At 37.1% G+C, this 21,729-nt stretch overlaps 4 protein-coding genes across 6 annotated transcripts; 2 read left to right on the top strand and 2 right to left on the bottom strand.

Annotated features, from left to right (window-relative positions):
- Nucleotides 1-2,282: 2,282 nt before the first annotated feature.
- Nucleotides 2,283-9,329, top strand: LOC106177321 (alpha-aminoadipic semialdehyde synthase, mitochondrial). The gene is made up of 11 exons (XM_013560062.2): nucleotides 2,283-2,443; nucleotides 3,235-3,409; nucleotides 3,927-4,103; nucleotides 4,354-4,509; nucleotides 4,852-4,992; nucleotides 5,345-5,423; nucleotides 6,251-6,378; nucleotides 6,639-6,919; nucleotides 7,218-7,329; nucleotides 7,633-7,698; nucleotides 7,915-9,329. Exons 2-11 carry the CDS (start codon nucleotides 3,263-3,265, stop codon nucleotides 7,999-8,001), a joined length of 1,374 nt encoding a protein of 457 aa, XP_013415516.2. The 5' UTR covers nucleotides 2,283-2,443; nucleotides 3,235-3,262; the 3' UTR covers nucleotides 8,002-9,329.
- On the bottom strand, nucleotides 7,539-12,936 carry LOC106177322 (transforming growth factor beta regulator 1). Its single transcript, XM_013560064.2, has 10 exons — nucleotides 12,821-12,936; nucleotides 12,426-12,533; nucleotides 11,898-12,066; nucleotides 11,364-11,434; nucleotides 10,846-11,054; nucleotides 10,411-10,544; nucleotides 9,889-10,035; nucleotides 9,477-9,574; nucleotides 9,086-9,321; nucleotides 7,539-8,658 (listed from the first exon to the last, which is right to left on the bottom strand). The coding sequence occupies exons 2-10, from the start codon at nucleotides 12,521-12,523 to the stop codon at nucleotides 8,585-8,587; spliced, it is 1,236 nt and encodes a 411-aa protein (XP_013415518.2). The 5' UTR covers nucleotides 12,524-12,533; nucleotides 12,821-12,936; the 3' UTR covers nucleotides 7,539-8,584.
- Nucleotides 12,937-13,047: 111 nt separating this feature from the next.
- On the top strand, nucleotides 13,048-19,313 carry LOC106177320 (uncharacterized). The gene is made up of 11 exons (XM_087016953.1): nucleotides 13,048-13,237; nucleotides 13,525-13,674; nucleotides 13,945-14,077; nucleotides 15,039-15,214; nucleotides 15,614-15,713; nucleotides 16,050-16,145; nucleotides 16,510-16,696; nucleotides 17,096-17,178; nucleotides 17,386-17,494; nucleotides 17,835-17,983; nucleotides 18,435-19,313. The coding sequence occupies exons 1-11, from the start codon at nucleotides 13,091-13,093 to the stop codon at nucleotides 18,485-18,487; spliced, it is 1,383 nt and encodes a 460-aa protein (XP_086873079.1). The 5' UTR covers nucleotides 13,048-13,090; the 3' UTR covers nucleotides 18,488-19,313.
- Nucleotides 19,314-19,474: 161 nt separating this feature from the next.
- On the bottom strand, nucleotides 19,475-21,716 carry LOC112042538 (anaphase-promoting complex subunit 13). Of its 3 annotated transcripts, none has more exons than XM_087016955.1 (2): nucleotides 21,557-21,716; nucleotides 19,475-20,399 (listed from the first exon to the last, which is right to left on the bottom strand). In XM_087016955.1, exon 2 carries the CDS (start codon nucleotides 20,382-20,384, stop codon nucleotides 20,154-20,156), a length of 231 nt encoding a protein of 76 aa, XP_086873081.1. In that variant the 5' UTR covers nucleotides 20,385-20,399; nucleotides 21,557-21,716; the 3' UTR covers nucleotides 19,475-20,153. The 3 variants fall into 3 exon arrangements, with proteins under 3 accessions (XP_086873081.1, XP_086873080.1, XP_023933021.2); XM_087016954.1 differs by lacking the exon at nucleotides 21,557-21,716 and adding an exon at nucleotides 21,178-21,353; XM_024077253.2 differs by lacking the exon at nucleotides 21,557-21,716 and adding an exon at nucleotides 21,240-21,348.
- Between the last annotated feature and the right edge of the window lie 13 nt (nucleotides 21,717-21,729).

Raw genomic sequence — 21,729 nt, 5'->3', positions numbered from 1 at the left:
GCTCCAGGTATTGGCATATTGAAAACAACATGTAATCTAGAAGATACAATTCCAAATACGCAGTAAGAGTTTAAACTTTTTTATGACAAAATCCCATCGTTAAAGGAAGTCCTCGCGGCGACCTCGAGCATCTGGGCATACTGTTTATCATAATTCCATTGTATTATTTACACCTTGACCCAAATGTGCTTTTCCACATATGTTTATACCATGAATGTCAACGGTTCATTTCACGCACGTGATCACCTATATAGCTTCTTCACATTTTTGGGTGATCAGTGATTCATTTGTTAATAATTTGAAAAAAAATCGCAATTCCGGGCGCAGCTACATGTCCGATATGTACTTTTCCAATCATGTTTGTTATTGCGTCCATACGTGGTCCACCGTGACCTCAATATTTAGGAGCGGCGGGAAATTTCCGTGACGTCTATTGTTGTACGCTCCGCTTCACACACCTATTTGCTACTGCTCGGTGGGTTCCGCAATTCATCTCGACCATCATCAATTAAGGTTTTATATGTCTACTTTTGACGTCCTCATTTTTCATACAAATTTGAAAAATGAAATTCCTAATATCATGGTACACAATGTAGTTAGATTAGGCCTAGTGTAAAAAATACCAATAATAGCTAGTTGTTTTTATATTTTTATTGGCACTATTCTCACCTAACTGTTTTATAAATTTATTTCACTTTATGTCTTAAATATCGCACGTGTACAGTGTGAGGAACATAACATAAATTCTCATTTGTTTTGTATCAAAAGTGAAGAATATGTTGTCTCTATATATCGGGTAGTAATCATTGGAATAGTCGTACCTGAACAAGCTAAAGGAGGTCGCATGTCTTAATTTTTCCAGAATGACTGTTTACAATAGCTTGAATAGACCATTATAGGGCCTACCATCTGAACAATGAATTAAGCTGCATATCTCACAAAATATTTAGAGTTACACGTGCATAGGTCTAAAATATTGAAGAACTTTTAATTATCAGAAAAATGATTTTCTGAATTACAAGAGCGCGACAGATTTTCCAAAAATCTTCTGCTTGATATCGGATGTCATGATAGACGGTCATGGCCGTGTCATGGCACCGTAATAAATCTGGTGGTTTACTGTTTTTCTTTATTTTAAGAGTAGACCCATACCTGTTGTGTGACTTCGTAGAGACAGAGGATTGATTGATGGGTATTCCCTGGCTGATAAACAGCGTCCAAAACCAACAAATATATGCAACAACTGTAATGTAATTCGTGCACAGCGGAGTACAGGTGGTTTTAGTCAGTGCTCCAGAACACACAATCAAACTTTAACAAACTGACCAATGTCCATTGATGAGAAGACATGGATATTTAATATTTCCTCTACTTTTTAAAAATAACCCATTGGCATATCCTGTATAGCATGCACGCAGGTCTATTGAAAGTAAATGAAATGAACTATAGTCAAAAATGAAAGATAGTGTTCATTTAAGAACTATATTTTATTTATCAATATTATAAAGTAATTAATGAATGAATTAATTGTGACATTTTGTTAAAGATATTGAAATTTAAATATTTATCACGTTAGCAAAGGCGACCACACCTAGCTAGATGTTCACTCCTCAAAATCTCAACTGTTGCAATTTATGCCGCCACAACTCTGACTCAGAACTTTGGGTTGGGATGATGGGGGGGAGGGGGGGGGAGCAAACAGCGTCTATATATTTATTTATCGTTTTTTTTTTTTTTTTTGTTGAATTTAGTCAACCTGTCTAGAACATTTGAAGAAAGAGATCAACCTGTCTTAGCCCCGTTAACCGAATTTTAATCATAACATTATTCAGTTAATAAGGGACCATTCCCACAGACATTTGGATCGATTTATCTCCCTGGGGAGTCTCACTAAATATAAATTGCTGTCAACTTGACGGGCTTAAAATGTCTGTCACACCTAGTAAAGCTGTTAGGGGGTAATTATCTTTACCCCCCAGCTGACTACATTGGTAGACTTCCCATGGAGTTATTTATGTTTGTATAGGAACCCATTCCCAGAGATTAGATCGATCCAACTAGATCGACCTAACTCCCTGGGGGTTCACGCTAAATAGCTGTCCGCCGAGCGGGCATGAAAGTTAATTACCCCCTTACAGCTTGTAGTAGGCGGGACGGACATTTAAGCTGGATTATCTGACAGTAATGTAGTGAGACTCCCCACGGGGATAGATCGATCTATAATCTATGGGAATGCACCCTTTACTCCGTACTGAGTTGGTGGGTTCACGAAGTGCTAATGGGCATGCGCAGTACATTATAGGGTACTGATGTTTATGTTTGACCTCTTCATATTATGATTCATTGATATTGTGCAGCATTTTCTTGTGGATCGAGGCAATTCTGCTTTAATTGACCTTTCAAGCAGACGCAGGGGACACGTGTTATAGACCTTCTATTTCTGGTAAGTATATTTACAAAATATCTGCTGTTGTCTGCTAATTGTGCGCTATAATATTAGTGTTACATTCCCAGGCTACTGTTATAATGTCTTAAAATGGATGCAAAATGCAGCTGGCCATATTCCAGACGCAGACAGTACTCGGTGTGTCTGCGAGAAATTATCAGGAATGTTGCCATCATGTGCACTGGAAAACATCAGCATCATCTTACAGTAATTGTTCAAGTTATAATGTGGAGACTTTCACATAGGGCTAATATATACCAGTATATGGTAGTCATATATATTTAGGAAAGCAAATTATTAACATCCACCCTATGCTGCAATGAACATGTAATGCTTTCCTTGTGTGTGTGTGTGTGTGTGTGTGTGTGTGTGTGTGTGTGTTTGCGTGCATGTGCGTGCATGTACATGTAATAATCCCTTGTAGGTGAATAGCTGCAAAGCTATAATACCTGTTTCCCTTTATCTTCTACCAGACGTGAAATCATTTATTGTATTTTATATATTGTATTAAGGGAAACTGTGTATACCTACCAGATAAAATTGGCATATACGGTAGCTATCTGCATGCACATAATATTGTCAATTTATTTGTGATATATATAATACTATTCATTCTTATCATTTCCAACCAAGATGATGTATAAGTAAATGCAAAATTATTTTAAAAAAATATAATATAATATTCCATGAATTCTTATCATTTCCAGCAGATGATTTATAAATTAATGCAAAATTATATTAAAAAATTACAATAATATACTAGTAAAAAATATATTGTTGGTGTTCAGGGAGCAGTTAATTGGTCAACAGGTCAAGATGGTGGGGGTGGTTGCAGTGAGTAGAGAGCAATACAACCCCTGGGAGAGGAGGGCAACCCTGGGGCCACGCCAGGTACGCCAGCTGGTGGAGGAAGGGGTCAAGGTCATCGTGCAACCATCAAAAAGGCGAGGATATACTGTGAAGGTGATTGTAGACATTATAGATGGTTTATGAGTAAATCTTGTTCATGTGCAGTGAGTTGACCTAACCAGCTGGCTGACACGTCCAGCAGAATTACTAGTATTTCTGGTGTACTTCTTGAGAAAAAAGATGTTTCCTAAAAGCAAAAGGTTAGATATGGAATTTCGATGACCAGTATTATTTAAATTATCACTCACATTAAAATGATCCACTATTTACACACCCTATCATATTTGTCATAGATAATACATGGAACTGAATAGGGTGAAATCATTGTTAACTAGTTATTTCACATTTAATTTGAACTAAATGCATAAATGAATTTTTTTCAATACAGTATTTTTAAATTATGCTTTAAGCTGTTGTTCCATAAGTTTTTAAAAGTTAAGTAGCCTCGTGTGGGAAAGTGTATTTTTGTGAGTAACTAAAAATTTATGTCTTGCAAAAAATGTGTCATGTTAGAATATGCAGTGTGATATTTAATTTTTTTATTTATGCCAAAGATTTTCTGTAATTCCAGGAGTACCAGGAAGCAGGTGCTACCATCCAGGAAGACATGAGTGAGGCTTCTATTATCACCAGTATCAAGGACATGAGCATAGAGTCCCTGATACCAAACAAAACCTACACCTTCTTCTCTCATACCATCAAGGCACAGCCACATAGCATGCCTTTGCTGGATGCCATACTAGAAAAGGTATAGTTGTATGTATGCAAGTACTAGTATATGCAGATGTATGTATGCACATAATGATATACAATGAAGGCAAAGACACAATGGAAAAGGTATATGTTGTCATTTGATTTTTGAAATATTGAAAGTTATTTCAAGAACATGCAAAAGAAAAATTGAATAAAAATTGGATAGACCTCAAAATCAAATTGCTATTTCAATGTCAAAGAATAACAATATTAATATAGTACAAATCTTTCTCTGCTGTTTCCAGAACATTCGTCTTGTGGACTATGAGAAGCTGACCAGTGGCCCCGGGATCTGGCCAGCGTCAGCCATGAGCAGGTTCGCGGGTATAGTGGGAGTGCTGAACATATTGCATGGTATAGGGCTGAGACTTATGGCCTTTGGCTTCAACACACCCTTTGCTGTAAGTTTCTGGCTGCCCAGTGATTACATAAAGGCTAGTTCTACGTGAAAGTTGTTAAAACTCTGGTGACTCACTGATATACCAATGTTAAGCTGGTCAAGACATGGTCCTCAGATTTCAACAATGAGTACATATTTCAACAATGAATTTGAAATTTGCCTAATTCTGGACTTGTCTTTATGGTATTTTAGTTTTTAAATTGTTCAGTGAGAGAAAGGCAAATAAATATTTTCATATTTCATTAAAATGAGAATCGAGTTTCCTTGGCGGAGGTCTTCACTCTGTTCGTGTTTTTCTAGTCATTTTTAGCCCCCATGATTGTGGCCTTTTCTCTGATTCCAGCACATTGCTATGGCCCACAACTATGTGTCCTATGAGGCAGCATGTCAAGCTGTACGTGACGTAGGCAGGCGTATTGCGGAGGGCGAGATGTGTGTGGGACCATTGACATTTGTCTTTACAGGTGCAGGAGGAGTGTCCAGGGTAAGATTTTTTTTTTCGTGCGGAGGGGGGGGGGGGCAAGGGTGTTGACTTAAGAATGTTTTAAAATATTTAAATGGGTTGTCAATCATTCTTAGTGTAAGAGATCACTGTAAACTGAGAAATTAACTTCGAACATTTCAACTGAACAACTTGACAGGAATTTATTATCTACATTGTGGGAATCGTTACCAGTTTCATTTAAATGTAAATGGACCTTTTTATTGGAAATGAAACAGTTATATCACTGTGGACACAGATATTTTTATTTTGTAAGGTCACCCACCAAATATTGGTGCAGAATTTGTTCTGCTCTGTAGAATTTATTTCTCAAATAACATTTCTGAATTTCCAGGGTGCCCAGGAGATGTTCAAGCACCTGCCCCATGAGTTTGTAACTCCAGACAAACTGCCAGAGGTGGCACAACATGGAGGTACTTATGTGTCTGCAATGTTGAAGCTGTTTTAATATTCTTTACGAAACTGTTGTATGATCACTCATAAGCCATAGTTTTAGATCCCATGAGGGTCAGCTTCTAGCTTCATTTTCAAATTTTAAAGTGGGATAGAATTTGACTGAGCAACTTGTCTTATGTCTTATATCTTCTGGACAACCAGGTCAGTTAGGCCTTCATCAGACTGTTGTGAATACATGGTGTTACTAACTGACCACTAGGTGGCATAGCGGGCAGGATCCTTTTATAACTGTCAGGTAGATCACACACCCACCCCACCCCTAGTGACAACCAGTGTTTATTGAATTGATATTGATAAATGGTCTAAATGGGTTAAATTGCTTTCATCTTTATTTCCTTTACCAGGTTGTATTTTTATGAAGATTAATCAGCAGAACATAACTTCCTTTATATATCTTTTTTTTCTTATTTCAGCAGAATGACTGATGCATGGGAGCAGTTATTAATCATATGCACACTGTTTTCATTGAAGATCCACTGGGAGCAGTCATTATTCAAGAGGTCACAATGTGAAGAGATTTTGTTCTGCCTAATGCTGACTGTGAAAGCTTCAGATGTAATTGTGCTTTGAATTGTGCTTCAAATATGATTCTGCTTTTGTCTGGTTGGTATATGTGAGCACTAAACCGTCCTTCCATGAGTTGGGTGTTGAGCTTTACATGAATGATGTATACCATTTCTCCCTCGCTGAAAAAAATTAAGGTCAAATTGAAGTCTTTTATTGTTTTATCTGATAAGTCATTGCCAAAAGGTGACTGACTTGCATATAATTTCCATATTTTTAGAGAAGACCAAACTCTATGCCACAATTGTGGACATAGCAGACGACTTGAGTAGAATCAGTGATGGAGGATTTGATGAAAAGGAATACAACCAACATCCGGAGCTTTACCAGAGCAACTTTGCCAAGAAAGTAAGTGATAAAATTAAACAAACAGTAGCCAGATAGATAAAAAAGGTAAATATTAAGTACAAAGGTGATGGTTGCTTTCCTTGCAGTTTGGTTAAAAAAGTTTTTCTGTTACAGATTGATACAGGTGTGTCTTTCTGCATATTATTTACTGTTTAACATATGGTAGCATTCAATTTGTCCTCAAAAGAACATGTAAATTTAGAAATGAATTTGCTAATGATTGATTGATTTGCTAATGATTGATTATTTTTGCCCACCAGGTGGCTCCCTATGCCTCTTGTATAGTAAATGGTGTGTACTGGCAGCCAGGACAGCCCAGACTCCTCACTGATGCAGATGCAAAGACCCTCTTGGCACGTGACCCCAATGCTCCACAAGATCTGACTGACATAGGAGAGGATCCAATTCTTCCGCGTCAGCTTTTAGCAATATGTGACATCTCAGCAGACGAAGATGGATCCATACAGTGGACCAAGTACTGCACCACAGCAGACGAACCTTTCTGTATCTATAACCAAGATGGCCAGATAATCAAGAGTGGGTAAGAAAAATTGATTAAGATGCTTGGAAGTAGATAGTTATGTTTTTTGTTTTTCTTTTATAATTTATCTACATTTAAATTTTCCATTTTCAAGGTGATTGACCACTTTTTCATTTTCTTTTTTTTTTTTTTTTTTTGCGGTCTCGTGTTAACCCATTGAAAATGAATTTTCTTTCTGCATTACAGCAAGATATGAACTTTTGCTTTTTTCAAAAAATATATATATTCTGTCAGAGAGGGCACCTACAGTTGACACAAATATATAAATATTTCATTTTATAATAATTTCCACTTCCAGCATGACAGCTGACGGCGTCTTGATGTGTTCTGTTGACAACATGCCAGCTCAGTTCCCAAGAGACGCCACCGACTACTTCGGCGAGCTCTATTTGCCGTATCTTAAAGAACTTGTAAGTTAGAATTTTAGGAGCAGTGCACCAGTTCTTGTAATTATCCAACCAAAATTTACTCCAGTCATTTTTGTCTGCTCTTTTCATTATTATAACTGAAATGTTCATCTCAGTACAAATTTTGGAAAATTCAACATGTACAGGAAGAGCAATGGTAAAGTTTTTTAAAAATTCGCCTGGTTCCCTTGAAAGATAACGCAACTGAGATGTAATGTGTTTTAATTCAGCTGTTCTAATGTATTTCAAAGCATATCATACTGCACTGATATACTGCATATTAACTTATAAATGTAATATCTGTAGGTGAAAACGGATGCCAACTCTACTTTTGAAGAGTATCAGAAGGCTGTTTGCCCAGCATTGGAAAATGTAAGTAATCCGTACAAGTTTGCCATACAGACATTATTTATTTATTTTGGCAAAGAAACACAATGAAGTATTTGTTCAAAACAGATGTCATTTCACTCTTGTCTTGGCTTGCACTGGACATGTTTAACGACTGTTTTTAAGTTGTACCAAAGCAACATAAGAGAGACAGTAATTTCAATTCATAACAATCTACTATCTGTACACATTTCATTTCAGGCTGTGATAGCTACCAATGGCAAGTTAGCTCCTAAATACCAGTACATAGCAGATCTTAGGGCTAAATCAACCAGCCAGAACCACTAGACAATACCAGTGTATCCAGTCAATATTTATATATATACCAGGAGTGCATACTTTTCTTCTCCCCAGGCCACGCAATGTTTTTTATATATAAGAATGTATCTGTCTGGGATAAATGCTACATTTTATAGCACATATTCAGAAAACTTTGTAAACCAGTTGGACATTCGGACTGACAGTTATGGAAAATTTGCTAGACTGAAGGGTTATTTGCCATGTTGAATATTACTCATGAAGTGAGTAACATGGTGACTGTTAATCCAATATTGCTGCTCTAAAATTGTCAATGGTCCCTTTGATCAACTGAACACAATATTTCCATCGTTCCTTGACTTGAAAATTTTATCAGTCATGACCAGCAGGACAGACAGTTTCAGCAAGTCTGGTAAGAGTCTATTTTGTTCAGCTTAGCTGGCAAAGATCCGAACTGATGACTTATCTCTCCACAAAGGATGCCGCTGTTTAGGGCCCAAGTGCTTAGATCACCAATCCTTCTGTAGGACATCCATGTCTAGTGTCATGGTGTTTAGATAACAAGGACCTTAACTGATCTCAAAGCTTTCTTAAGGACATAGGATCCAGTGTCTTAGTGTTTAGATAACAAGGACCTGAGATGAGCACTGGACTCTGCTCCTTCATGCTGCTCTCGCTGGGAAACCACTGGAAAAGAAATGAATATCAATGTGGGATTGGTTTGCTTCAACATGGATATTTTAATCAGAATTTTATAAACTTTTTATTTTCAACTTTTACAATTATGCCCTTGGTTTGATATCTAGCAGGTTGGATAATTTTTAATCATATAAAACTGCTGCCATATCAAAGTCAAGGCATTTACTCAGAAAATAAATAAATAATAGTGCTAATAACAGATTCATTTTTGGCGCTATACAGTATCAAACAATATTTTAAAGTAAAAATCTATTTGTATTAGAACAAAAGGAAGTGCAATGATCGGACATATATGAGCAAATTCCAAGCACCACCCATGAATATAAGCTTATAGTACAATTATGAGGCCATTTAAAAATTCCAGGAGGCTTGGAAGCATATGGATACATCAAGGGAAGTGCCCCATCATACTTACACTGTCTGAACATGGGGGACTTCTTGAGAGCCTCAAAGCTTATAGATGCATCATTTTCACTGGGCACAGTCAGCTCTCCCGACTCTGGCAGCATCTTGCACAGTTCAAATTTTACCCAATGATAGCTGATGCATTTCTTCACCCCGGGACAGTTCTGGATAAGGTTCTGAATGGTGGGATGGGAAAACCCAAAGAAATCTGGTCCTTTGCCTTTGGCTTCCACCAAGTCTACCCCACTGTGAAACAGAAAATGTTGTATTCAACAGTTTATTGTGACTTGTTAAATCACATTTTTAATGTCTGTTGAGGAAAAAAAAATGAATAATTAAAGAGTAACAAATGTGTTCACATAGCAATAACATTCTTGCATCTCTCTTGCCTGAGTACTCACCTAATCCTCCGTATTCTCTCCAGTAACATTCTGTGACACTCTGAGGCAGAGTCAGAGGCAAACACTACAGAAGGGTTGTCATCAGGGCAGATCTCAAACTTGGGAAAAAAAGAGCACTTGTTGACCTTTGTTTATATGACATTCAATTACCATATTGATATTTTTAACCCATTAAAATATAAATAACCCTACATGCAGCATGAAGGTGCATTTTATTTGTATTTAAGTAGCAAACAAGTCTACATGAAAAATACTATATAAATAAAAGGATTTATAGATAAACGGTGACATTTTAACCAAATCACTTTAATCTAAAAACTGCCCTGATATACATGAATATTTAGACCCCTAAATTTAACATTTTCAGTTTTCAAAACATAATTATACAGCTATCAAAGACAGTAAAACCTACCTTTGGTTTGGGTCCATTGTCTGTAATTTTGCACGTGTAGATACATTGTTTTAGAGGATCATCCAGGCTGGCGTAGAGTCTAGTGGTACAGAACCCCACTGGGTATATGTAGTCATTGGAGTGATAACCTGCTCTATCACAGACAACCTGGAATATGAATACAACTCTGGTTTTATAGAGGTTGACAGAAGTAACTTAAGAAAACTTGTTCTATTGATCTACCACTAATTATCTAACCACTCACCTCTCTGTTCTATGGGGAATATAGGATCTTCCTCTTATCTAAACACTCACCTCTCCTATACTGTATACAGTCAATGTGCCCAGTTCTACAGGGAATATAGGGTCTTCCTCTTATCTAAACACTCACCTCTCCTATACTGTGTACAGTTAATGTGCCCAGCTCTATAGGGAATATAGGATCTTCCTCTAATCTAAACACTCACCTCTCCTATACTGTATACAGTTAATGTGCCCAGCTCTATAGGGAATATAGGATCTTCCTCTAAACTAAACACTCACCTCTCCTATACTGTATACAGTCAATGTGCCCAGCTCTATGGGAAATATAGGTCTACCACTGGAGTCAGAGGGGATGGGCTGTATAAGTTTGGGAGCTGGTGGCTTGGGTTTCTTACTCTTTCCTTTTGTGACCTCTGAAACGGACAGAAAATAAAGTTTTAACTAATCTGACCCTGATCCAAAGTTCACTTGACCCATCCTTCATAAGTTTCTTCTTAATATTTATATCTAACTCCTGTGACAGAACAAACCATGGCAATATATTTGACAAATAAAGTAAACTTTTCCTTTTGATACCATATAATTCCAGTTTGTTAATGACTGAAACTTATATGAACATCAACTAAAAACTGGTATCTCAGTATAAATTGTCTGATCAGATTTAAGGTCCTAAGGTATCCCTGTTATGTAGAGTCTACTATGTGTGCACCCCACCTGTAGAATTCACTTCCTTCTTCTTTACTTCTTTCTTGACCTTGACCTTGGGTGTATCACTACCCAGCATGCCCTGGGGTGTTACTGAAGAGGGTCCACTGTTGAAGATGGGGCTAATACTGGGGGGCTTGGCACGTGAGTGTCCTCCTCCAACTCTTGATGTCGCATCTGATAATGTCTGATACTGGAACAGCTTCTTCAGGAGAAACCTAGCAAAAGAATTATACAGCCTTTCAACTGTGAACAGTTTTCTTTAGTCTAAGATGGATGACACAAACCAGGGCATAAGTAAGCCCAACACCAATGCTATACTTGGAAGACGCTTCCAGCATCATATATAAAATTGTCATCCTAACCCAGGGCTTGACTAGATAGCTAGATACAATTATGAATGTGTATATCTGTCAAATGTTTAACAAACTTATACTTACTACTTAACAGTGATTGTAACAAGTCTTGTAAATTGAAGAATTTTAAACAATTTCAAAATTGAGCATTACTTGCCCTGTCCACCTTACCTTCTCTCTTCTCTGGACCTGATGACCCTTTCCTCTGCCTTGACCACTTCATCACACAGAGCTGCATTCAACTGAAATAGCATCATATGTATATACATGATAATATACTGAAATTATACTTGAAATGCTCCTGCCCTGTACATCGCATGAGACACCACTAACCAAAAATAAATGAAATTGAAAAGTTATTGAAAATAGCATACAATGCACTATGTATCTGTTCAAGAGTAATGCAATGCAAACATTCAAAATATAAACCTTATATCACATATAGTTTATATAAGAATGTACACAGTCTCAGTTAAGAAATAATCGAGCCGTCTGATTCTGATCAGTTATAATTTTAGTAATCGAATTAAAGAAATGATCCAAATAATATCATGATTTAAACAACTCAATAGTAGCTCAGGACCATCATAGTGTAGTGTATTGGCAAATAAATTGAGTTTCTAAGCATTTTCTGAATATAAAATATAAAGGGCTCTTTCTACTTTCAATAATTGATAATAATAATAATTATAAAATAATCCTTACAAACATCACTTGTTTCACAACTTTTCTCAGTCTCTTGTACTTCAGTTTATACTTGGCATTGGTCTCAGGGCTGTACTGTGGTACATGATTTGTAGACATGGGGGAAGCCAGGGGCTGTGGTGCGGCAAGTAAAGGACTCACTTGTTGTTCTGCTGGGGTCTGCTTAGGCCTGAAATGATAAAAAGAAAAAAGTAAACTGTTTCAAGCATGCAAGGTAGAAAGGACCTGGGGGTAGTGGAAGCAGAGGATTGGAGAAGGTATTCTTTCTGGTGGACCTTCGTTCATCAAAAATTAACTACTGCTAAAATATAATATCTTTTAAATGGATATAAATAACAATACAAAACAAATAAGGAAAATCAAACATTCCCCTCTGTGACTTTGACATAAATTATGAACAAAAATGAGTTTAATAATAATGGTAATAATATTTAAATCTAGATGTTGTCTAAATACACTGTCTAAGAAGCTTCATATAATTTTTAAAAATCATTTTTATTTATAAATTAATGTCATCCATACACCTACTGTTGCTGTTGTTGTGGGTCACTCATTGGTAAATACTGCTGCATTGCCACAGCTGGGTTAACTGCATTGGCACCAGGCAACGGCTGTTGTTGATGCATTGTTTTCAATCTAAATGATGTAAAATAGCGATGTTTTAAAATAACAGCCGAGGCTATGACTGCGAGTATCTTCTGGAAGACTAACAAAGCCTCACACTCAAAAGGACTAGGGTACAGTACAGAAGTAAGGGATATTTTCCTCAACTTCAAGGTACATAGATTCTACTCAGGGAAATAATGGAATTAAATTATTTAAGACACCAATGTACCACTGACTAATGATTATGCACATTACGGAAGTGTAGCATTGTTTAAACCATGTGCATTTCAACAGCAGAATAGACTGAAATACATTACCAGATTCTGTATAGTTCACCTTCACCTTGAAAAGCACCAACCAATGCTGCAAAACCAGGTCAGCATACTTCATCATGACACATTAAATTTAACTATCTTATTGTGTTGCATGTTTGCTTAAAATGATTGTAATTAAAGTTTGTTGGAGACAATTGGTATAAATTGGAATAAAATCTACATGAATACGGAAGTGAGTGTTTTTTTGTTGTCGTAAAACGTAAGTACTAATTTACGGTATACCGTATCGCGGTCGGTTTGAAAATATACAAAATGTTGCAGCGGAATGTAAACAGTAACATGAAAGGTTTAAAATTACACGATTCCAATCAATTTGGACAACGATCGAAAGAAATACGGGCAGTTGGAGCTTGGGTTCAACCGGAGACAGCATATTATGGACATCACTCTGAAGCCGTGGTAATTATTTTGATTAATAAATACTAGTAATTCAGTGCTCATTTACATGATGTAGCCTACATGCATAACACATGCAAACCTGCAAGCTCCCCTTGGGCATAATAACTGTTGTCTCGGTGTAATGCCTTGCCTATCCTTTGTACGTAAAGAGCAGAATAAGGCTTTACATTTGTGCAAACTTATCCTGACTTTGTTCTATACCTTAAATTTTATATATAATAAATCACTGGTGTCATATTGAATGAAAATTTCTTTGCACAAAATTAATGATAAATGTGCATCAACAGGTATCTGCAGAGGTTGAACAACACAGGATGGAGAGGAAACTTCGAGAGAAGGAAGAAAGACTACGCCGGTTCCAGAATGATGTCCGTAACAGAGTACGAACTCTGAACAAACTGAAAAGACAACAACAGTTGGAGAAATCTTCAGTGGCTGTAAGGATTGAAGTTCCTTTCTTTTTCTTAAAGATGAAAGTTTTGGTTTTGGAAACCTAATTTGTATATAAGTAGAAATTTTCACAGAATTATGCTTCTGAATTTTTTTACCCTATTTTTTACAGAGCAGGAAATAGTATTATATCAATATAGTGAAAGTTCCCTAGAATGAATCGCCTTTCTAGAATCAGTGCTCTTTAAGATCGGTTACTAATACTAGCACACCATAAACCAACAATATTACTACAGTGCTGTATTTACTTATTACAGGTGGAGCTGGAGAGTGACATTGTTAAACAGAGCACATTTGCAGCAGAGCGTCACACACCCAGAAAAGACAGGTGCTCAGTGAGAGATGAGGGACACCTGAGGATTAACATGAAGCCAGCTTTGTCTACACAAGGTGAGGAGAAATGATGACTATAGTGTCTGGGTATAGAAAATATAATGTATGAACATTAATGACTGTAATAGGATAACCATGTATCACTGACTTAAACCATGTGCTGTCTGGAATCTGGAGTTTATGAGTCCTGTTCATGCAGGTTCCCATTTATCAGTGTTTGTGTGATACCAAACAGACATGCTGAAAACTTTTCAGAATGGCCGGACATTTGGACCAGCAGTAATGAAAAATTTGCCGGACGGAATGGATTTTGTCGGACCGAAAATCACCCTATTTGTTTGAGACAGATACTACCAGTACGATTAGGTAGCTTACTTTGTTTGTGAATGTGACAGGTTTGAAATGTAGGGGAAAAATGCTTTGGGTTTTATATAATTCTATTATTGAGGCATGTCGAATGATGAATGTAAATTCAAAATTGTGGTTCTTAAAACTATTGTCAGTCCTTTGGACCGACCAAGTCCAATTTTTTACCGATCCAGAAAAATTTTCCCAGGCATGACCGATCGGACCGACAGTTTCTGCATGTCCGGCAAACTGTGCAAAGTTTGCTGACTTTTGTAGGGCATATAAGTGGCTTATTTATTTTACAAGTGTGCATTGACTCTTATGAACCAGTGATGAATAGACAGATCTGGTCATTCAAGTTCATACTCATAGTAGTGTGTCTTGCAGTAAAAGCTTCATTCATATTTTAAATCACTGCGAATGTGTAAGTTCAAGTTCAACTCTTATACCAAACATCAATTTTTTGGTAATTTATGAAGAAACCAATCCCAATTGAATAAACAAATCAACAGATCGCTAAAAACTTTGCTGGAGTTCACAGATACCAAAAGTTAACAATGTATGTTGACATAAATTAACTTCAAAGTGCATTTTTCAGGTTGATTTTGGACATTTTGGTTGTCACTGTATATATTTTTGATAACATATTAGTATCACTGAATACCTGTAGGTGGAGTGATCAGGACCCCAGGGGCGGGAGGAGACGCCTTTGAAGAGCAGCTCCACCAAGTCCACAAGTACAACAGGCAGGCCAGGAGACAGCTCAGCTCTAGGAAGGTGATCACAGAGCAGTTTGTACCTGATGACCTCCCTGGGGGAGTGTGGAAGGTGTCATCTACACTGGATGTAAGTTAGGGCTAATGTGGGGCCTGTTTACATTGGAGATGGGTCTACCTTTGTGGGGTTTTAATATAGTTACTAGATCAAACTTATGGTGCATTTACATTGCCATTGGAGATTGTGGATCGCTCTTTATCTGGATTCTGCCTGAATAAGCTGTAGGCAGATTTTGTATCTAATAGAAATATAGGTCAATGTAAGACACACATCTGTCTATAGATAAGATTTTGATCTTATCATGAACTCCAAAGTAAAGTGCAAAGTGATTGGAATATTTTTTTGTAAATCTAACCTAAGTGGCTTCATTACAAATAATTAATGCCAGTCCATCAGGGGATGTATCTGTTGGATAATATTTTATATATAAAAGCATTATTTTTATTGTTATTTTCACATATATTGTAGCACCCAGCCACAAGAAGTACTATACCACCTGAAGTATTTGACATAGAGGAAGACGAGGATGAGTTTGTGGAGTATGGCGAAATACCAGAGCCAGATAGAGGTATATGATAAAATGAATAAAACACATTATTACCCTTATTTATATTAAATATTTATCAGTAGCTTTATGGTAGTCACTGGTTGTTGAAGTGTCATGTGTTAAGAGAATTACAAACAGACTCATCACTAACAGAGGCTTACAAAATGTTGAAATTTTTGGGAGTTTTATGATATTTAAAATGACCTTGGACACTAATGTATCAAAATTTCTTCAATTCCGAATAAAAGTACCCCCATAAAATTATTTGGCTGACAGCCCTTGGTTTGTACAAAAAAATAACAGCTTTTATTCTAAACTATCCATCCACACATTAAATTCTATGTATCCTCCATTTAGCGCAGTCCCCAGACCCCCTGCGTGGCAAGCTGGTACGCTTTGATCTTCAACAGCCAACAGAAGAAACTAGGAAAGACAGAATAGGTAGAAAAAGTGGTAAGTAGTGTAGTGAAGTTGAAAAAGTTTTGACGGTCAATTATTTGGGATATAGACATGGTGTATATATCCAGAAGACTTGAAACATTTAATGCTGTCACATTAACTGGACACTGGCATATAACATACAGAATCTGGAAGGCTTGGGTCTTTCTACCAACAAAGAGTGGTTTACAAAAATGTTATAGACTTTGCACACAACAGACAGAAATAGCTGGTCCAAATTAGAATGTTATAAGCAAGGTCTACAGTGTGGGCATGTGCCTGCATGTGTTCTTGTGTGACAAAATTTATCAAGTGCATCTTTATCAAGCACAGACATTCTAAATTATATCTAGCCAGCAATATTTATATCCTGTTCCAGTAACACAGATCTCAGGCAGCGACATCCACAGAAATGTCCCCAATATTTACCCCGGAGTTTTGTCCGAGGAGGACAAGAAGAGAGCAGTGACACAGAGAGCCATGTACAGGAGGCTCTTCATGGACATAGAGAGGGAGCAAGTGAAGGAGAATCTCAGGAGGAAAGAACACAGGGTTAAAATAGCAAAGTAGGGGAACATGCTGTCTGTCTACTGATCCATTTTATTATAACAATACTGTATTGAGCATCACTTGTAAATGTGTTTAAATTTGTAGGCTCTGTAAACTAGTGATCTTATTTCCTTTAATGCACATTTACTTGCTGGCGCATTGTTTGGTTTTGAGATGTTCTCATCATCTTTATCTCAAAACTTTCATATATATCTACTAGGGAAAACATTGCCAAACTTTGAAATATTTTAATTATCAACTCTCTTATTTGATAAGACTAACTTCAGTTAACAAGTATGATTAAGAAAACTTTCTATGATAGAGACATTTGTGGGATGTGACACATCACCTCACCGACTATGTAATATTTTGTCTTGTACCATTGATTCAGATCTCAAGTTTATTATATCTTACAGGTTAAAGAAAGAGAAAGAAGAAAGTAGACGGAGAGAAGAGAATAGGTCTTACTACCTCATAGAGCCCAAAGATCCAGTCACAGGTACATACTATACAAGTTCAAACGTGTTCTTATGTAAAAGAGCCTGAGGATCCAGTAACAAGAAGGGATTATACAAATACATGACATTGCATGTTGTAGAGTTTTAAATTGCAGTTAATGGTTCATGTTTTTGTGCAGTACTGTACACAAATTTCCCTTTAAGAATAAGTTTTAGTTGAGAAATATTAAAACTGACTGTAATTGCAGGTGAGACACAAGAGGAAGCCTTCAGGAGAGAGGTGGAGATGGAGAGACAGGCCCAGGAAGCTCTGGAGCAGATCAGCAGACACAAGCAGAAACAGAGAGAAATGAACAGGTGATGGTTTTATTATAGATAAATATATAAATAATTTAAAATATGCATTGCTAGAAAACTCATCACAGACACCACATACTTTTGGATAATTTGTTTAGGTAAATTGCCTTTAAAATAAAGAAAAAACCTCTCTGTGTCTTCCTTGAATGTCAATTTTATATTATTTTGAACAGAGAATTATTGTATTTATCAGAATTTTATTATTTTAAAAAGAATTTTAAAAAATTCCTCCAGAATCAGAGAGCATGTTACATTTATCATGACTCAAAGAATAGAAACTTATATTTAATAAGAGGATTGAGAGATGAAATAATTATCATGATTCTGTAATTGTTTTCAGATACCTGGAAGCATTGAAGCGCAGTATAAAGGAGAAGATAGAGAGGCGTGGCATTGTTCTCCCCCCACTGTGTTGCTGTGGGGAAACTGTGTGGGACACTCACCCAGACACCTGTGCTAACAACTGTGTGTTCTATAAAAACCCAAAAGGTAGGAAGAACTTTTGATTGTAGTGTTCATACATTCATTTGAATGTGCTTACAACTGTCTCTTATGCAAAGAATGGGGATTCTTTAAACAAGACAAAAAATGCTTACAGCTTTATATAAAAATAAATTATGTTTTCAAATCTGTTGTTAGTAATAACCAAAGAGAAGTGCTTATGACAATTATAGACACAGTTTATATAAAAACTTACAGGAAAATATGCAGGGGATGTCATCTTCTGGGATGAATTTTTTTCTTTGATATCAGCTAGAACTGATATGTAAATTGCCTTGAATCTGAATGTAACTCCAACAAAATTTCCCAGCCCTAGAGTGTTAAAATAACATAGAATCTAGCATATGTGATAAGGGTTGTATGTTTAATTTAATTTAATTTAAATTCTTTATCAGGAGAAATTGTCATTTGTTGTTTATGTCCATTATTCTGTTTACAGCATATGCCAAGGCATTGCAGTCGCTCCTGGTGTCATGTGACGTGGTATTATAACAGCAGCCAATCAGTGCAGGTATCTGTATTGATTCCAAGAGATGACAGTCCACACCAAAGACTTTTTAACCTTAGAACACCAGGGTACAGGAATCTGCTGACTCAAACCAGAAGCAGAACCAGTGGCCAGATGCTGAACAAATCTGCAATTTGACTGACCCAGCTTCAGTTTTACAGACAAATTGTGAGGGACTACAGGTTTATGTTTCAGTTAGCAAATCTGACTTGTTTCTGCCTATGAATTTTGGAACAGTGTTGCATGGACGCGTGGCTCAAGAAAGTCAGTTTGTGTCATGTCAGGACATCCATTTGGTACAAACAGCTGTGAGAACAATTGGTTGACCACAAGGCAAGACGAACTTGGCTGTTTTCACAATCAAGTGGTCAAGAGAATATTTGATTGACCACAAGGCAAGCATACTTGGCTGTTTTCACAATCAAGAGAATATTTAGTTGACCACAAGGCAAGATTTACCTAGCTGTTTTCACAATCAAGCGGTCTACTGATACATTTTCATGTATAGAAAATTTATACATAAATGGCTTATATGTAAGAGAGTCAACTAAGCTAACAAAATCATCCAGCCAGACATATTTGTGTGAAGACAGACTCATGAATTATGAAATGAATGGTATGGAGGTCTTTCACCCATGCTTCATCTTGTTGCTAAGGCTATCTTGTGCAGGAAAATGCTCCCAGGAAAATGATCTGTAGATTTTACAATTACTGACTTTATCATTCACATTCAAACAGTGCATTATAAACCAAAGTATTTTTTCACACAAACCATTTTAGTTAGAAAAATAAAAGAACAAAATATGTTTACTCTGCTGTTTACTTTTTATTTTATCAAAATTAATAAATGTGAAGAAAAATATGAACATGAAAAGAAACATTATTGGTGTTTCTTATAGATTTTGCGCCCCTCCCCCCCCCCATGTCCTCCAGTATATATGATCTTCAAACTCTCAAGTTACAAGAAACACTTTCAGTAGTAAGGTCCTCCTTTGTATTTACTTGTTCTAAATCCATCTTGATAGAACATAAAAATTACAACTCCATGTTTTTATACATCTTACAGTGCAATTTCTGTAGTATCACTGCACATTACCATGGCTTACAGTGGCAATACAATAATACTGGGCCCATAGCCAGCAATTTCAAGGGAGGTTCTTTTTCTGAAAAAGTGGACCTTTTACCATAAAACCTTTGTGTACCTAGATAGAATTTTACCCAGAGGGGACCTTTTCCCAGCAAAAAGGGGGTTCTTCGAACTCCCTGAACACCCCACCCCCCCTGGCTACAGGCCTGAATACAGTAGACGCCACTTAATTCGTCACCCTTTGACCTGATTTACTCTTCAACTTAAATGTGGTTTAATGGTCCGAGTGAATCAGCAATGGGCTGAAATGTTTAACACACATGTATGCTGGATCCTAGTGGAATCTCAGCTATGCCATATTTCTGAATGGCTATTTCAGTTCTCAGCTATGCCATATATCTTAACAGATGTTTCAGTTATCACCTCTGCCCCCCCCCCCCCCACCCACCCATCCTTAGATCTTAGTGCAATCTCAGCTATGTCACATTTCTGAATGGGTATTTCAGTTCTCAGCCTCCACCCCTCCTCAGCTCTGCCCTCCATCTCCTTGAGTTATGTTGTTCTCAGCTCTGTCCCCCTGTATTCTGCTGTTCATGTAAACTGCTAAGACCAAGGTCAGTCCATTTCTGCTCTAGTTCTTGGAGAGTCTCATTACTGTGTCCATTATCTGGCTCAGGGTCGGGGAGCTCCATTTCTGGTACTGCTATGTCTTCGTAGGGCAGCTTGTTTTCCTCACGCCACCTCTGATCCACAATATCCATGAGGCGGCCATCTCTCTGACAAACACTGTCCATGACTGAATGGAGTTTCTGAAATAACATTGGAAAAAAAAAGTTTTTAAGCAAATTGGCAAAATGTTTATGAACTATTACTTGAGCAACCCACAAATTAGCTGCTTTGATATAAAAGTAAACAAAAATCTGGAAAAATATAGTCATCTGACCAATCAGAGTTAATACATTGTCAATAAAGCACAGTCGAAGTATTTAGTGTATATATCCATTGGGTTTTATTTTCCTCTGATCTTAATTAATTCACCAAACTGGATGACCCTTATGTTTACTCCCAGTTTCAGAAGCCTCATTCTATTTGAACAGGTTTGAAGTTCCTTTTCCAAATTGATAAAAAATCAATACTAAGGTAAAATGAGAATAACCTGTCAAAATAATTTATCTGAAAAGCAGAGACACTGATAAACGCCAATATTGATATACAGTATCCTTGATATAACTGAATTAAAAAATTGCAATTCAAATACTAAAAAGTTGGATTTTGGGGGAGGGGGCTGTGTATGCATCTGGACCTCCAGAAGCATCCAAACCATGCCCGTTTGATCCCGCCGTACAGTGTTATGAAGTCAAAATATTGGCTATCAGTGATAAGGGGAAGACACTTGTGATCGAAGTTGTCTAGTAAAGATAAGCTTGCCTCAGACTTGCTGTATGGACTTTACCAAGTCTACTTGACTTTGCCCCCCGCCAGGTCCCTGCTCATAAACAAACACGCTCCTGACTAAGCCCCCCCCCCCCCCTCCCCACTCCTCAGTAAATCTCGTTTAAAACGTTGTGAGATTTAAAAATAAACCACCTTGCTTGGAAAAATTATGTCCCTGGTTCAGTGCCCTGGGCCAGAATTGATGAATATGTTACCCTCTTTCTGGCTTCCTCAATATTTTACATGAATTCGGACTACGAGGCAGCTGTTCCCTGGACTACGTACAGCTACGGCAGTAGAGGTGATCCCGCCACGGGTAAGTCACAAAAGGAGGTCAATGGTATGCAGAAAGATAAGCTTTATAACAGTTTACGAGCCCCGTAAAGATTATACAGATTGCATAATGGGATCGGTGATGTTGTGCGCATCTTAACACCTTTGAAATGCATGATAAAAACAATATTTGTGGCCTTTTATGGCCAAAATTGCGACCATTTATGGCTTGTCTTGAAAAATAAAACAATAGCTCTACCTTGTGGTAAATAATGGTCTGAAATAAACACGTTTGCCATGTGTTCCTGACCCTTGTAATCACGTTTTCCCCGGGATCTCCGCATTTAAGTTGACAGCAGCACTAAGGGCAGCCTCGGACGATACAGTAGCCGGGATTGATATAGCGCACAAAAATAGCGTCTGACCTCGGAC

The sequence above is a fragment of the Lingula anatina genome, chromosome 7, assembly GCF_051362555.1.
Source record: "Lingula anatina isolate TDL-2025a chromosome 7, LinAna3.0, whole genome shotgun sequence".
NCBI classification, from domain to species: domain Eukaryota; kingdom Metazoa; phylum Brachiopoda; class Lingulata; order Lingulida; family Lingulidae; genus Lingula; species Lingula anatina.
The sequence above is the reverse complement of the archived record's forward strand: the minus strand, read 5'-3'. Positions and strand labels throughout refer to the sequence as shown.